The sequence below is a fragment of the Rattus rattus genome, chromosome 1 (genome assembly GCF_011064425.1).
Source record: "Rattus rattus isolate New Zealand chromosome 1, Rrattus_CSIRO_v1, whole genome shotgun sequence".
Lineage (NCBI taxonomy): Eukaryota > Metazoa > Chordata > Mammalia > Rodentia > Muridae > Rattus > Rattus rattus.
This window is the reverse complement of record NC_046154.1, coordinates 14,878,596-14,894,107: the sequence shown is the minus strand read 5'-3', so window position 1 is coordinate 14,894,107 and position 15,512 is coordinate 14,878,596. Positions and strand designations below refer to the sequence as shown.

Below are 15,512 nucleotides of genomic sequence, written 5' to 3'. Positions count from 1 at the left end.
CCTCCCTACTTTAGCAGAGGTTTGGTAAAAGCTGTGGTCCATTTTCCCCACCCTGGGTTTAAACTTCCTGTGACCATGGATACTTCTCTCTCCATTAAGTCAACAGGCAGCTAGGTTTAAAAGATATATTCTTAGCCAAGTGTGGTGACACATACCTTTAGTCCCACCGCTAAGGAGGTAGGGTGTACACAGGTCTCAGTTCGAGGCTGGCTAGCTTAGTCTACAAAACTAAACATACATATATCACCAGAAGTGACATCTAAAGTCGACAGACGTGTCTAATGTTGGACTCATGATTGTACACAATCATATTTTATTTGAAAAGATGTCTACACTGTATTGAGTACCAACACAGGTGACCAAGACACTACAGCTCTGTGCCAGCAACACTGAGTCCTCACGGGAAGATGTGGAATGTCACGAAGACCGGAAATATCTTCTATTAACATCAAACCTTTCCATCCACCACCTAGATAGAAGCAGTTAAGAACATACAAGATTATTTTTGCTTTCCCCATCTTTCCTGGGAAGCAGAAGGCAGGTGCTAGAAACTGGTTGGTCTCATTTCCTACACTAAAGCAGGCACAGGAGTCACTTCCACTTAAGGACTGAGTTTTGTTCTTGGTTCGACAGCGGCTGAGGCTCTGGCATTTTGTGACATCCAACAAACTCTCTGAGCATCTGGGATGAGGTCTCCATCGTCCAGAAAGAAGCGGTTGATCTGAGGGCTTGAGGCCTAGGGAGGTGAGGATATGGTTCCTCAACTTGGGCTTTCCATCACCAGGGGGAGTGGAGTAGACAGACCTCTGGGTCATCGAGTCATCCGGGGCTTAGAGAGGGTTGGGAGGCTTGTAAAAAGCAAGGTATCTTCCGGGAACTGAAGACAGTGGATGCTTCTGAAAAGGTCTAATGAAGCTCCCTGAGGGGCTGCCTATCATGCCTGATTTTAGGTTTACACTTTCATTGCACTGATTCAGACCCCACTAGGCTGGAATATGTATGCATCAACTGCATTTGCAGGTTGGCAACTGCAAAAAGACCCGTGCCTCTGTGAGGTAACATTTCCAAATTCTTTTGCCTCTTAACAGACTGGGACTGGCCCGGAAGAACCCATGGTTACAGTTGATAAAGCTGATGATACTGTCTCGGTTTTTGCACCATTTTTCTATGCATGTGGTCCTCAATCATAACATTTATATTAAAAAATTTGATTTCCAAAGGCAGATGCTTCGAGGGGCCAGTGGCTTGTCCCGTATCTTTCCTTTGGTACTGCTGGCAAGTGGAGGGGTCACCATGGCTGTGAGAGGGGCGGGTGGGCATTCCATGGGTCATCTTCCTCCACAGGAAGAGGATGGGGAACAGGGCAAGATGGAAGCTCTCTTATTTTCAGATGTGTTGGGAGAACAACCAGTTCTGTTTGGCTCTTTAGGGCCTGTGAAAATAAAGAACATAGTTACTGCTTGGACTGCGGTTGGGACTAGTCACTCCCTTTCCCACCGTCAATTAATCCTATTGTCCTTTTCTCTAGCTTCAGTCCCGGAACTTTGTGCCCTTTCCCCCCAGATATTCCCCCACATCCACACCTTACGTAGCCAGGGTCAGGACCCCAGACATTTCCGAACATGATGCATGGACAGCTGCATGACAGTGTACCTCCCAGTCATAGATGACACATCCTCTCCCCTCCCGGACTGTCGTATTTCTCTGGCTTTCCTCTGGTCCTGAGTTGGAACATTCTAAATTCTAAAGGAAGCTTAACCAGGAGGATATAATGACCTCTGTGGTAGGGGGATTAGGTGTCAGGGGGGGATCTAAATGCAAAACATGCATGCCTGCCCCCCATGCACACAGTGTAGGTCCTCATCAGAACAGGGGCACTGTGATGGGTGCTGTTGATGGCAGAGGGAACAAGGAGATTAAGAAACAAGTTGGGGTTGGGGATTTAGCTTCAGTGGTAGAGCGCTTGCCTAGGGAAGCAAGGCCCTGGGTTCGGGTCCCAGCTCCAAAAAAAGAACAAAAAAGAAAAAAAAGGTTAACCCTTGCCCTGGTTTCAGTCCCCAGCTCCAAAAAAAAAAAAAAAAAAAAAAAAAAAAAAAAAAAAAAAAAAAGAAGAAAACAAGTTAAAACTTGGGATTTTTCTTTCAAATTTGTGCAGTTGGAAAATTAAGACGAGAGATCAGATCTGCTCAGACCTCAAAGCAAGTTAAGTTTTGTGTTTTCAGAAACTTTTTTTTTTTTTTTGTTCATTTTTTTTCGAGCTGGGGACCAACCCAGGGCCTTGCGCGCTTCCTAGGCAAGCGCCTACCACTGAGCTAAATCCCCAACCCTCAGAAACTTCTAAAGCCAGGGCTGACATCCATCCCAGATGACGTCAGAGGCCGCGCCTGTGGAGGCCATGGGCTTCTGAAGAGGACCGTGTGCAGAGGCTTCCGCGCATGCAAAGGTTTGAGCGGTGGCAGAATTGCCTACATTCCCACGTCACAAGGGGATGAGAGGTTACTTACGAGAACCTTCCAGAAATCTTCCTCATAACCACAATGATGATCCCTCCAATGAAGCCAATGGCTAACAAGACGCCAATTATGATTCCGACCAGGGTCACTACAGCCAAGCCATCTGAATAGACCGGGAAAGAAGCATGAGTCCCAGGAATAGACAGATGTGCCGAACCATACGTCATAAGCAAGCAACAGAACTGCCGTACTGTTCTCGGCAGGGAACGGTCCCCGCCTGTCTCCCTCGTCCAGAGGAGTCAAGTGTGGAAGCACTGAGCCATTTTTCTCTGCTTGGTACCAGAGAGCAAACCCAGGCCTCGTCGAGCACGGTACCACCAAGCCAAGCCCTGGCCGAATCCCATCTTTTTTTTATTTATTTATATGAGTACACTGTAGCTGTCTTCGGACACACCAGAAGAGGGCATCAGATCCCATTACAGATGGTTCTGAGCCACCATGTGGTGGCTGGGACTTGAACTCAGGACCTCTGGCAGAGCAGTCAGTGCTCTTAACCGCTGAGCCATCTCTCCAGCCCCCAATCCCATCTTGTGAATCAAAAGGTTTCTGAGTCTCTAGATTTATCGCACATAACACACTGGATTCATTGTTGATGGGCAATGCTTTTTCTTTTTTTTCTTTATGGCTTCCAAGGGCTGACAAAAGCCCTTCCATGACAAAGCCCTGAAAAGAAAGGAACATACTTCATGACATAGTAAAAGTATGTTTCATACATAAAAAAAATGGATGAAAACTTACGGCCAACATTAAGTGGGAAAACCTCATATGTCCATGACAAAGAACAAAGATTCCAGCATATTCAATATAAGAGTAATTGTGATATGTTATTCCTCACAGCTGTCATTAAGTAAATACACTAAGTGTGGTGTCGGGGGAGGGGGAAGTGTGTATATGCGTGTGTGTGTGTGTGTGTGTGTGTGTGTGTGTGTGTGTGTGTGTGTGCACAAATACATATTTATGTAGTGTTGGGTTCCCATACTAACAGAGTTACAAGTTAACTATGCTGCCAGCCCGATTTCTTTTCAAATACACAGATTTTCCTTTTTTTCCCTTAATAATTAGAAAGATGAAGGTGCTAGGCTTATCAGAGCAGTCAGCCTGGGAAAACTTAGACTGTCTCAAAGTAAAAAGTTAGACGGGGCTGGGAATGTTGCTTAGCGGTAGAGCATTGGCTTAGCATGTAAGGTCCTGGGTTCAATTCCCACTACTTCAGAAAGGTGGGGAGGAGGGAATTAGAAAGGAAGAGAGAAAAGATGTTCCATTCTGTTTATTGTTTGACTGAGATCCAAGAAAGAATGGAATCAAAAAAAAAAAAAAAAAAAAAGAAAAAAAAAGCTCAAAGATGTTCTCTTTTTTATCTCCCAAAGGAATATATCAACCTCTCATTTACCTTTCTTATCTGTGGTCTGCGTTTCACCGCCTGCGTTATCTGGAAAGAGGAAGATGCGACATCAGAATCATTAGGATTTAATGACTATAATTTAACAGTTGGCAGATAAATTTACCTTAAGTGGAATGTAGCAAACACCGGCAATGAGGGTAATTTCCTCAACAAACCTGATGGGAGTTCAGAAGGCAGCCCCGACAGACTGCTGTCTTTGTATCTATTATCCTCAATTTGCTACTTCCCACCTACAGGCTCTCACAGCTTTTGCACTGGCAGGATTTTGCCTTATCTTACTCTCAGAGTCAAGGACACTTGAGTCCCAGAGCTGGGAGATAAAGGGTTGGGAAACTTGCCTGCGAAAAGAGATAGCGAAAGAATCCAGGTGTGGCTGCCTCACCTTTTTATCAAGATCCTGGAAAACACGGAATGATACGGTTCAATGGAGCGCTTTCCCACCAGGCTTCTAATTTAGGAAGAGGTAACCTGGGCTGCCCTTCTGCTATCTACTCCATTCTTCTCTGATGGTCAGACCTATACATCTTGAGGCAGCAGCCGGCCCTGCTAAGGCCTAGTGATAACTGGTCCCTTGAGACTTCAATTCTGTCCTTGAGGGTTTCCTCTTGCGTTCCGGTCGAGCACCAGTACACACCCTCCGAGTTCTTTCCTCCCAGTGTTAAGATTACAGGTGTGCACCCCCACACTCAACTTTTTAAGATTTAGTTTTGGTTGTGAGCCTAGCCTTTAACAGATGAGCCACCTCTCCAGCCTACATTTATTTATTTGTTTGTTTGTTTATTTGGTGTGTTTGTATGTGAGAGAGAGAGGGAGAGAGGGAGAGAGGGAGGGGGAGAGAGAGAGAGGAAGAGAGAGAGAGAGAGAGAGAGTTAGTTTATGTGCACCTCGAGCCTGCAGTGGCCAGAAGAAGGTATCTGATCTCCTAGAACTGGAGTGACAGGTGATTGTTAGCTGCTACATAGTTGCCAGGAGCTGATCCCAGACCCCTGCAAAGAACAGGAAGTGTTCTTAGCCACGGAGCCATGCTTCCAACACCTAAGAGCAATAGCAGGAAATGCTCCGTGAAAGGCCGCTTTTTTCTGCTAGTTACACGCTGAATCATGATAGAAACGAGAAATCCTCTACGATTTCGAAACGTGTCGTAACACCCCCTCCTTCTTTTGGTCCGCCTCGGTTCCACCTCAGTGTTTAATGTTAGCGTTTTCCTAACAGCTTGCAGCAAGCTTTCCATCCATTTCAAAGCGCTTTACAGGGTGTGACTCAGTGGTAGACAGAGCGGTTGCCTAGCTGTGAGGAAGGGGCTGGATTAGATCCAGAGCACCCCAAAATACCCAACCAATCAACGGAACAGACAGAGCCCCTACCCGACTTGGCTTTGTGTTTTGTTTTGAGACAGGACTTCACTGTGTCGCCCTGGCTTGTCTAGAGCTCACTCTGTAGACCAAGCAGCCTCTGCCTCCTGATTGTTGAGATTAACGGTGTGGTGTGTCCTACCGTGCCTGGCCACCATAAATCCTTTTAAGTGTGCAGTGCAGTGAGATTATATTTAATCATGGACAGTCATCACCTCCATCTGTTGACTGAGCTCTTTGTATGTGTGTGTGTACCACAGCTTAAACCCAGGACCTTGGTAGGCAAGCATCTGTCAGAGCCACATTCCCAACCCCTTCTCATCGTGTAAAAATTAAGCATACTACACAACAACTCTCCATTTACCCCTCCTACGCTGCTAGGGGCCACCATTCCAATGTCTGTGTCCATTGGCTTCAGCACTTTTGGTGCTTCAAGCAAGTAGATTTCATACCACACTGTCCTTTGTGTCCGACTGAACTGCCTCACATGTATTGTAACATGTGTCAGCGTTCCTTTCTCTTTTAAAGCTAAGTAACATTCCACCATGTGAAGATATTACATCTTTCACCTGTTTGTGAGCCCTGCTGCTTCCAATTGTTAAATACTTCGGACAGTGATTTGTACATATGTACAAATGTGGAAGTTTTTTTTGTTCTTGAAACAGCATCTCATGTAGCCCCATGTGGCTATTTTATAAGATAAAGTCTTACTATGTAGCCAGGGCTAGCCTCTAACTAATAATCTTTGTGCCTTAGAATATGAGCCATTATGGCCATGTAACTAACAAACCTGGATCTAAAACCAATTTTTTTTTAAGATTTATTTTATTTCATATATGAAATGTCACTATCCTCAGGACGCATCACAGAAGGGGCATGGATCCCAAAGATGGTTGAACCATAGAACTCAGGACCTTAGATGTGCTGGCCATGCCCTCCAATTTTAAGGCTTTGGAAATCTAGGGAAAAATGAACTAGTGATTAGATGTGCTGGCTGCTCTTCTAGGGGAACTGGGTTCAATTCCTAGCACCTCCATGGCAGCTTGAAGCTGTCTGTAACTTGCTTTCCAGGAAATCCAGCACCCTCACATAAAGATATATGTAGGCAGCAAATACCAATGCATGCCAAATAAAAATAAATCATAACAAAAAAAGAAGTGTTGAGCTCTTAAGGCCAGACTGGCACCTGGACATGAGGTACACATTAAGTAACACAACATTCAGTCAGGCACAGTAGCCTATGTAATCACAGCACTTAAAATGTAGAAGTAGGATGATTGGGGGTTCAAGGACAGCCTCAGCTACAAAAGTCAGTACAGGTTGTAGGCACCAGCCTGGTTGATACACACAATCCAAGGTCCTGCTGAGTCTGACTTATAATCGCCATAATGTAAAACGGGAAACTTTAGAGTAGAATTGCTGCTCCAGTGTCAACACAAGGTTTGTTAAAAAAAAAAAAATTTTTTTTTTTTACTTATTCATTTATTGTATGTGGGTATTGTGCTGTGGTGCCCTGCAAGAGACAATTTCTAGGCCTTAGTTTCTTGCCTCTAACCATGTATGTTTCAGGGACTGTCAAGGTTGGCAGCAAGCCTCTTTCTTTACCTGCTGACCTACTGAGCCATATGACCTGTCTTATGCAAGATGGTTTTCCTTTTCAAATATTTATTTTACGTTTGTTATGTGAGGCACCCTCAGAAGACAGAGACATTGTGAGATGCTGGGAACTGAATGAGTTCTGAAAGTATTCATGGGCTTGTCCAGTAAGCTATCCATCTCTCCAGCACCAACACAAGGTTCTTAACAGAAGGGTATAATACAAGGGGAGCCATCGACTGGCCCGTGTGTGTAGGGAGTTACCACTAGTTATCAGTCACAGTTAAGAGATATTTCCAGAAAGCCAATAAACTAACTTGACACAGTTACACCGGATTCTGGACCCACCACACAAAGTCTGGTGAGGGATTCATTTCCCTCAGTCCCTTTGACTCTTCTGCTCATGAGGTTCGTGGGTTATATAAAACGGACCCACCTCTATTGGGGTGAGTTGTTTTCTTGTCCGCGGAGTGGCTGGTCACCGCTTTGACAGTGGTTGTACTCTCGTGTTCTTTGTGATCGGAGGTTCCTGAGGTTGGCAGTTCCTCAATGGGAGGCTGTGTTGGTACCTGTCAGAAGTGAGGCGAGAAAGAGAGGAGATAAATTCTGAAGGTTTAAAATGTACACTGTCTGCCTTCCCTCGGGAAAGATTTTAGGGTAGCACGCACCCAAAGGAACCCACATAAATTCCAGGTGGAACCAAAACCAAATCAAACCGTAACGGAGTGGAGATGGGGAATAAAACCAGGTTCAATCCAGAAATCAATCTTAAATGTTAAGGTAAATCCTAAATGAAGAAGGTACGGAGACTTCTTGTCCTCTAATTCTTTAAAAAACACTGGCTCACAGGGGGCTGACAAGCTCAGCTCCCACCCACCTGACCCAGATCCAGGGCTCTGAGTTTGCGTACCCCCAAATCTGTATCATCTGCAAATGGTTAGAATGCATGGAAGGGCCAGTCCCACAGATCCAAAGTTGCAGGCTCTCTGTGGCACAGGGCAATTAACCAATCAGGAGGAGCCCCGATAAGGATCCAATACCAATACGGATGGTGTCATAGAAGCCAGAGACGTCGAACCACACCGATGACTCATTGCAATGAACCCCAGCAAGTGAGGAAGATGTGTGGACAGAGGGATGTACCGTGGGGCACACTGTGGTACATTACAGCTTCCACAATGACATGTTTTCTATGCTGTGTTTTGTTTATTTTGTTTAGGGGAGGTTACAAGGGAAGAGGGCAGGTATTAGGGGACAGTAAGATAATTGTGACTGGGGTGCATGATGTGAAACTCACAAAGAATCAATACATTAAAAAAAAAAAAAAAAAAAACCTCTCAGAACATCAACTTGGCAGAAAGATGTATCACTGTCACTGACAACTTACTTTGTACCCGGCCCTTTAAATGCATTCTCAATGCCAAGGGCAACTTGATGAAGCAAATTCCATGAAGAGCTGAAGAGCTTTCACAGTGTGCCAGAACTCACAGCCGTTCCACGGCAGCAGAGGCCTACGAAGAGGTTCTGGTTTTAAGGATCAATGTATGCAGGGGTTGAGGTGGGCCTATGTGAATGTGTGTTTGTTGTTCTCTGACACAGGTCTCTCACTGGCCTGGCGCTTGCCAATTAGGCTAGGCTAGCTGGCCACCACACCCAGGGACCCAGAGGCCTCCCCAGAGTCAGGACAGCCCCCAGATATCATCACATCTGGCTTTTGGAGAGTGAACTCAGGTAGGTCCTCATGCTCGCAAGGCGTCCATGTTACTGAGAGCCATTTCCCCAGCCCAGTGGTGGCTTTTAAACCTTTTCATTGTTCATCACGGAGGATGGAGCAAATGATTTGAATGAAGAGGTTGGGCAGGAACTGGCTTGGGGCTTTCCTACCATTTTCGGATGAAGGTATTTCCCCTCCTCAGGGTCCTACCAAAGTTCCCTCAATTCAGTCCTTTTTAGTTCATTTGTTGTTTTATTTGGCAGAATCTTGCTCTGTAGTCCAGGCTGTCCTGGAGCTCACTGCGTAGACTAGGCTATAGGAATTATTTTACCATTTGCTGTTATAGTTGCCACATCGTAGAGTTCATATTTACACACATCTGCCTCCTGGATACAGGAATTATAGGTGTAATTACCTGCCCCAGCTCGAGTTTGCAAACGCTGGTTTCTTACTACTTTGAGAAGATGTGGTCTTTTTTAATTAATTAATTAATTAATTAATTAATTAATTTTATATAAGTACATTGTCACTGTCCTCAGACACACCAGAAGAGGGCACCAGATCCCGTTACAGATGGTTATGAGCCACCGTGTGGTTGCTGGAAACTGAACTCAGGACCTCTGAAGAGCAGCCAGTGCTCTTAACCACTGAGCCACCTCTCCAGCCCACAAGAAGATGTGGTCTATTGCTCTCAAATAGTTTGTGCCAACAAACCAGCTCCCTGTTCCTGGATGAGACCTGTGTCACTGGTTATGAGTCACATTACCATTTCTTTGTATGGAGCTGTTTTCTTACATAAACATACATCATACCCAGGTATGTGACAGCTGGTTTTGGAGCCAATGACACTCTCCCTTGACACTCACCAGAGGCGCCTTGGCAGTTGACTTATCCAGTTCTCCTGTAGTGTCCGTGGTTTCTATTCTGTCTTCTAGACCTGGGTTCACCATGTCATCTCCTGGACCCGGGGTCACAAGATCATCTTCTAGCGCACCGATGGCCCCTGAGAAAGCAAGGCCAGTCAGGGATGCAGTATGCAAATGTGTGCCTTTCCCTGTTTAGTAGTGACAGTGTCTTCCGGACAACAGACAGAGTAATGTATAGACCAGGAAAACCCTGTAGAATCATTTGAATAGTTTTCTATATATAATGCCTGGGGTCCATGCTCTGTCCAAACCTACAGTGTCCAACAAAATGATCATCTGTTTGCTTTTTACTCTCAGACTCAGGCCTAGGGTTATAGCCTAGCACGTGCTAGGTATGCCCAAGGCACTAGTCTTATTTCCCAGCATCAAAACATTAACCAGTTAAAAATGAACAAACAAACAAACAGGCTGGCAAGATGGCCGAGAAGAGTAAAGGTGCTTTTGCTGCCAAACCTGATAATTCAAGATCAAACCTGGGATCCAAATGGTGGAAGGAAACCAACGTTTGCAAATTGTCCTCGGATGGGCACATGTGTGCCATGACAGGACACACTCCCCCCACCCCCCCATAAATACATAAAGTGTAATAAAAATTAAAACTATAACAACAAGCCAAATCCTCATTACTATTTGAGATCTCAGCTCACTTGGATAACTAAGACCGCTGACTCACTGACCTCGTAAGATTCATTTCAACTTCTTCTGTGAGATAGGCAGGGCCCCTCTACATAGCCCTGGCTGTTCTGTAACTCACTGTGGAGACCAGGCTGTCCTTGGACTCTCTTGTGTCTGACTCCTGAGGGCTGGGATTAAAGGTGGGTACCACCATGTTACATATGGAGTATGGAGTCAGCAGGACACTTAAAGGTGTCGAGATGCAACAGGATGCTTAGTGCCAAAAGCTAAACTTATTTGATCCATGGGGCTGGAGAGATGGCTCAGCGGTTAAGAGCACTGACTGCTCTTCCAGAGGTCCCGAGTTCAATTCCCAGCAACCACATGGTGGCTCACAACCATCTGGAATGAGATCTGATGCCCCCTTCTGGTGTGTCTGAAGAGAGTGACAGTGTACTCAAATATAATAAATCAATAATTAAAACAAAAAAACCTTATTTGATCCAACTGCCCTCGCTTGTGTGTGTGTGCGTGTGTGTGTGTGTGTGTGTGTGCGCGCGCGCGCGCGCACGCATGTGCGAGCCCATGCTCCCACATGTAGGTATGTATGGGCTATGCTTTGTGCATAGAGTTCAGAAGACAATCTCAGGTGTCATTTTGGATAGAGATGGCCTCCAGAGACTCGTGTGTTTGAATGCTGGGCTCATACGGAGTGGTACTGTTAGGAGGCGTGGCCTTGTTGGAATAAGGAAGTGGGTCATTGTGGTTTTTGTGGGCTTCGAGGTTCCCCGTGCTCAAGCTAGGCCCAGTGTGGTGGTATACACTCTCCTTCTGCTATCTGTGGATTGAGATGGAGACGCTCCAACACCATGTCTGTCTGTCCGCTGCCATGCTTCCTGCCACGACAATGGGCTAAACTGTAAGCCGGACTCGATTAAGTGCTGCCCTTCTTATAAGAGTTGTCACGGTCATAGTGTCTCTTCGCAGCCATTAAACCCTAAGTAAGACATCAGTTCTCCACTGCCATCTTGTTAGAGTCTCTTACTGTTTGCCACAAGGTAGCTGGCTTGGGCACTGTGGATTCTCCTGTCCCCACCCCCCAACCCCCATCTCTCAATGGACGCACTAGAGCCACGGCTGTTCACTCTGGATCTCATCTGCTTTCTGTGGGTTCTGGGCTTTAAACTCAGGTCCTCATGCTTGGATGACAGGTGAGTTAGTTACTGTCAACCCCGGTATAAACTGGAACCACCTAGAAAAACGGAATCTTAATGGTACAGTGCCTCGGGCTCTCATCTGTCTCCCCAGATCCCGCTAGAAATCGAATCTCCTTCACATGCATTAGGTCGACAGTGTTTGAAGCGGAGGCCTTGGAAAGGTAACGAGAACTGAATGAGGTCACCAGGAGGGGGTCACCAGGAAGTGACTGGCGGGTTAGTAAGAGAAGGGTAGATCTGAACTGTCGCACGCACTCTTCCTGAGACATCACATCTTCGTTCCGCAAAACTATGCAGTTACAAAGGCATTGGCTGAAACGGCGCCATGCTCTAGAACTTTCCATCCTCCGGAGCCACAAGGGGTCTAAAGATCTATGCTTCTAAATGACATGGTCTTGGGTATTTTGCTACAGCAATAGAAAATGGATGACCTCAAACAGTGAGAGAGGAGTTGACAAGTGTCCCCCGCTCTGCTGCCTCTGGCTTTCCATACCAGGGCATCTGCTCTTACTTAACTCGCGTAATCCTTTTCACGAGTTACAAATCTTGACTCACTGGCTGTGAGCTTCCTCCCAAGACTGGAACAGCAATGGAAACACCATGCCTAAATGCTGTTTCCAAAGAAGCGCAGGCATCGGCGGAATGGGGGTGGGGTGCTTGGAAAGCACCCGTGTAATTAAAGAGCAGATGTTTTTCGGTGGGCGCTGCTCTGACGAGCAATGCTTCCCTTGGTGTGTTATTTTTCCCTCTGTTAAGACGGCCCAGCCAGGAGCACGGCTAATAAACATTTGGTCATAACTCCAAGTGCTCATGCCAACAGGGCGGGAGGCCTGTGGAGGAATGTTGCTGTGTTTCGGGAGTCTTCTCTCTGCAGCTGGCCCTATTCCAGTTGCCAACGGATGGCTTCAGTTGAGCTACCTAGCACAGTCATCCTTTAAAAGAAAAAAAGAAAAAGAAAAAGAAACTCAGGAAAAGCTTTAAAATCTTCAAAACTCAGTGCATACAAATGGTAGCCCATCTCTTGTGGTCATTTGCCACTGTGGGCTGAGGGCTGGGATTGTGACTGTGGAGAACACAGATGTTTAATGTCCATTTTCCAGACAAATAATCCCTACTTAAAAGCTAAGCAGGAGTTGGGGGATTTAGCTCAGTGGTAGAGCACTTGCCCAGGGCAAGCGCAAGGCCCTGGGTTGGTCCCCAGCTCAAAAAAAGAAAGAAAAAAAAAAAAAAAAAAAAGCTAAGCATCCTCATGGAATAGATGTCTTCGGAGGCGTAACACTGGTAAGGTACCCACGCCCCTCCTGTAGGCATCCCTACTGCAACACACTGGGACACACACAGGCACACAAGCATGCAAACACACACATACACACACACACACACACACACACACACACACACACACACACACACAGGTGGGGTGGAAAGCAGGAAGGGAGTAGCTTGTTAGCTTGGAAGAGAATGAAGATTAGAAGCAAGGTCCAGAAAGAGGTGAATACGGTTAGAACACGCTATATACATATATGAAAATGCCATAAGGAAACCCAGTATCATGTACACTTAATACATGCTAATGGAAAACATCAAACAAACAAATAAACAAAACAAACAAATGAAAAAAAAAAAAACCTTCATTCCCTTGGATTGAATTCAGCTCCTAAACATCACTTGCTACAAGGTTTCCTGGAACCACTGTCAAAGTCCCGAGTCTCTAACCTAAAACAAGCCCTGCTTTTAAAAACAAACGTTCTGAATGAAGCTGGCTTCGATTCCTTCATAGAAAGCTCAGTTCACTGAAAGAGTAACTTGATAAAAATTCCTCCTTGTTCTTTCTCCCCCTTGGCCCTCGGGAGCCAAGAACTGAAGTCGCCCTGAATAGACAAAGGGTGTTTTATGAATGACCATGCGTGTCTTTTGTCTCTCCGGCCCGGCATTCTTTGTGGCTCCATGGGAAAGTTATCTTTACAAGATTCTCAATTATTTTGGCGGAAGGTTTTCCCTGGTGGAGAGCGTCGACTAGGCCAGCTGCCGAGTTTCCAGCCGGCAGTTGACGTCCCCTTTCTCTTTTCTTGTGATCTCCAAGCCGTGGATTGATGTCTTTGCACTCATGTGTCCTCCCAAGGAGGTACGCACCAGCACATAGGCGCTCAGGGCTGCACTTTGGGCTTGCACACAAATGCTATACAAGCAGAGACTGAGGAATCTACACCCGCAACCGATGCTCTCAGTCTGGCTTGCCAGGAAAGTTCTGGAAACATCTGTATCCCTTCCCAGTCACCTGAGTACACTTCCTGACACACTCAGCTGCAGCTGGCATGGGCAAGAGACTCAATGGAATTTCTCCACATGATATAAATCCATCCCTTGGTGTTTTTATTGCTGTCCTTTAAAAAAGGGGGGGGGCTGGAGAAACAGTTCAGAGGTTGAGAGCACTTGCTGCTCTTGCAGAGAACCCAGGTTCAGCTCCCAGCACCTTCATGGAAGCTCAAAACTGCCTGTTATTTCTGTCCTCGGGGAAACCTGGTGCCCTCTACTGGCCTCTGTGGGTATTGCATGTACGTGCACACATACACAAAGACAGACATACACACAAAATAAATCGTTTTTTAATATGTCCAGGCAGTGGTACACCTTTAATTCTCTCATGAGGGAGGCAAAGGCAGGTAAATCTCTAAGTTTGAGGCCAGCCTGATCTGAGGAGCAAGTTCCAGGATGGCCAGGGCTACAAAGAGAAGCCCTAACTTGAAAAACAAAAAACCCCCACAAAACCACCAACAATAAAGTTAAGTATGGTGACATAAACCTATAACCCCAGTACTGGTGGAGGAAAGAAACAGGATGGCTAGAGCTTACTGACCAGCTGGTCTAGCAGAACTGAAATGCTCGGCGGGAGACCCTGTCTCAAAAATACATGGTGGGGGGGGGTTAGTGAGTGAGTGAGTGAGACGCCCAATATCAGCCTTATACATGCACAAGTGTACAGGTTCATATACCCACACACAAACACATTACATATACATTAACACACACACACACACACACACACACACACACACACTGAATATCCTCTTTATTAGATGCTATAGCCTGTTTTTCCACAAGTGGGTATTTGGATCTGTTAGTAATCAGACGCCTTATTTTCTGACACCACACTTACAAAGCCTTCCTCGGGCTACGTGAATATTCACGTCTGTTTCCCTGAGTCTTTGCCTCCTTAAGCGTTTGATTCATCTGTGTTTCCTTGAAGTGGCCCACAAAACAGGAATATGCCTGCCTGCCTTACAGAACAAGAGTCAGTCCCCAGCAACCTCTGTCCTGTAAGATTACAGTGGAGCTCAAATGTGGCACGGAAGCTATCGTGTGCGTCATGGTGCCACACATTCCTCTGTTTCTGTGGGAGGTTGATTAGAGGGGAGATGTGATTTGTCCTAAAAGCGTGCGTGTCTTAGAAAGGCAGCCCTTAGCTGATCAAGAAAAGTCAGCAGCCACCATAGGGACAGGAGCCATGGGACGAGGAGTGTAGTTCATATCTGTAGGTTGCTTGTCGGGCATGTCTGGGTTCATGCCCTAGTATCACATGAACTAACCAAGGACATGCATACATACAACGTAAAAAACAAACAAAAAAAAAACAAAAAAAGAATTTTCTTCTACTGGGTGTGGTGGCTGATGCCTGTAATCTCACAAGCACTCTGGAAGCTGGCGCAGGAGGTTTGTGAGTTCAGGATCATCCGGAGCCACAGTTAGAAACCCTATTTCAAAGCAAACAACACAGATAACTCTGGCTCTTTTTCTGTGGTACCAAGACTGAGACCGACATTGTGTCAAGACGAAGGCGAATCTCTCCTTCCCGGTCATATCATAGCCATCTCAGACTCATTGAAGTCCACAAGGAATACAAACTTCGTACATTCTATGACAGATAAGCGAATGACCACAGAAGTAGCCACAGGAGTAGCTGCTGGTGCTCTGGGTGGAGAACAGAAGGGATATGTGGTCCGAATCAGTGCAAACGACAAGCAAGGTTTTCCCACCAAGCGAGGTGTCCTGACCCACAGCAGAGTGAGTGTGCTGTTGAATAGGAAGCATTCTTGTTATAGGCCAGGGAGAACGGGAGAGAGAAAGTGCAAATCTGTTAGTGGGTGCATTGTGAATGCTAACCCGAGTGTTCTCCACT

General features: G+C 46.0%; 1 protein-coding gene across 4 annotated transcripts in view; it reads right to left on the bottom strand.

Moving 5' to 3' along the window:
- Positions 1-296: 296 nt before the first annotated feature.
- The window catches only part of Pdpn (podoplanin), a 32,907-nt gene continuing 17,691 nt past the window's right edge, over positions 297-15,512 (bottom strand). The window contains exons 2-6 of one of the 4 annotated variants that reach the window (XM_032895043.1): positions 9,444-9,580; positions 7,300-7,432; positions 3,904-3,942; positions 2,505-2,616; positions 297-1,432 (exon numbers count right to left, since the gene is read on the bottom strand). In XM_032895043.1, the coding sequence (XP_032750934.1) occupies positions 1,426-1,432; positions 2,505-2,616; positions 3,904-3,942; positions 7,300-7,432; positions 9,444-9,580 (428 nt within the window). In that variant the 3' untranslated portion in view covers positions 297-1,425. Of the gene's footprint in view, positions 1,433-2,500; positions 2,617-3,903; positions 3,943-7,299; positions 7,433-9,443; positions 9,581-15,512 lie in introns of those variants that run through there. The other 3 variants (XM_032895052.1, XM_032895047.1, XM_032895058.1) reach the window with 3 other exon arrangements.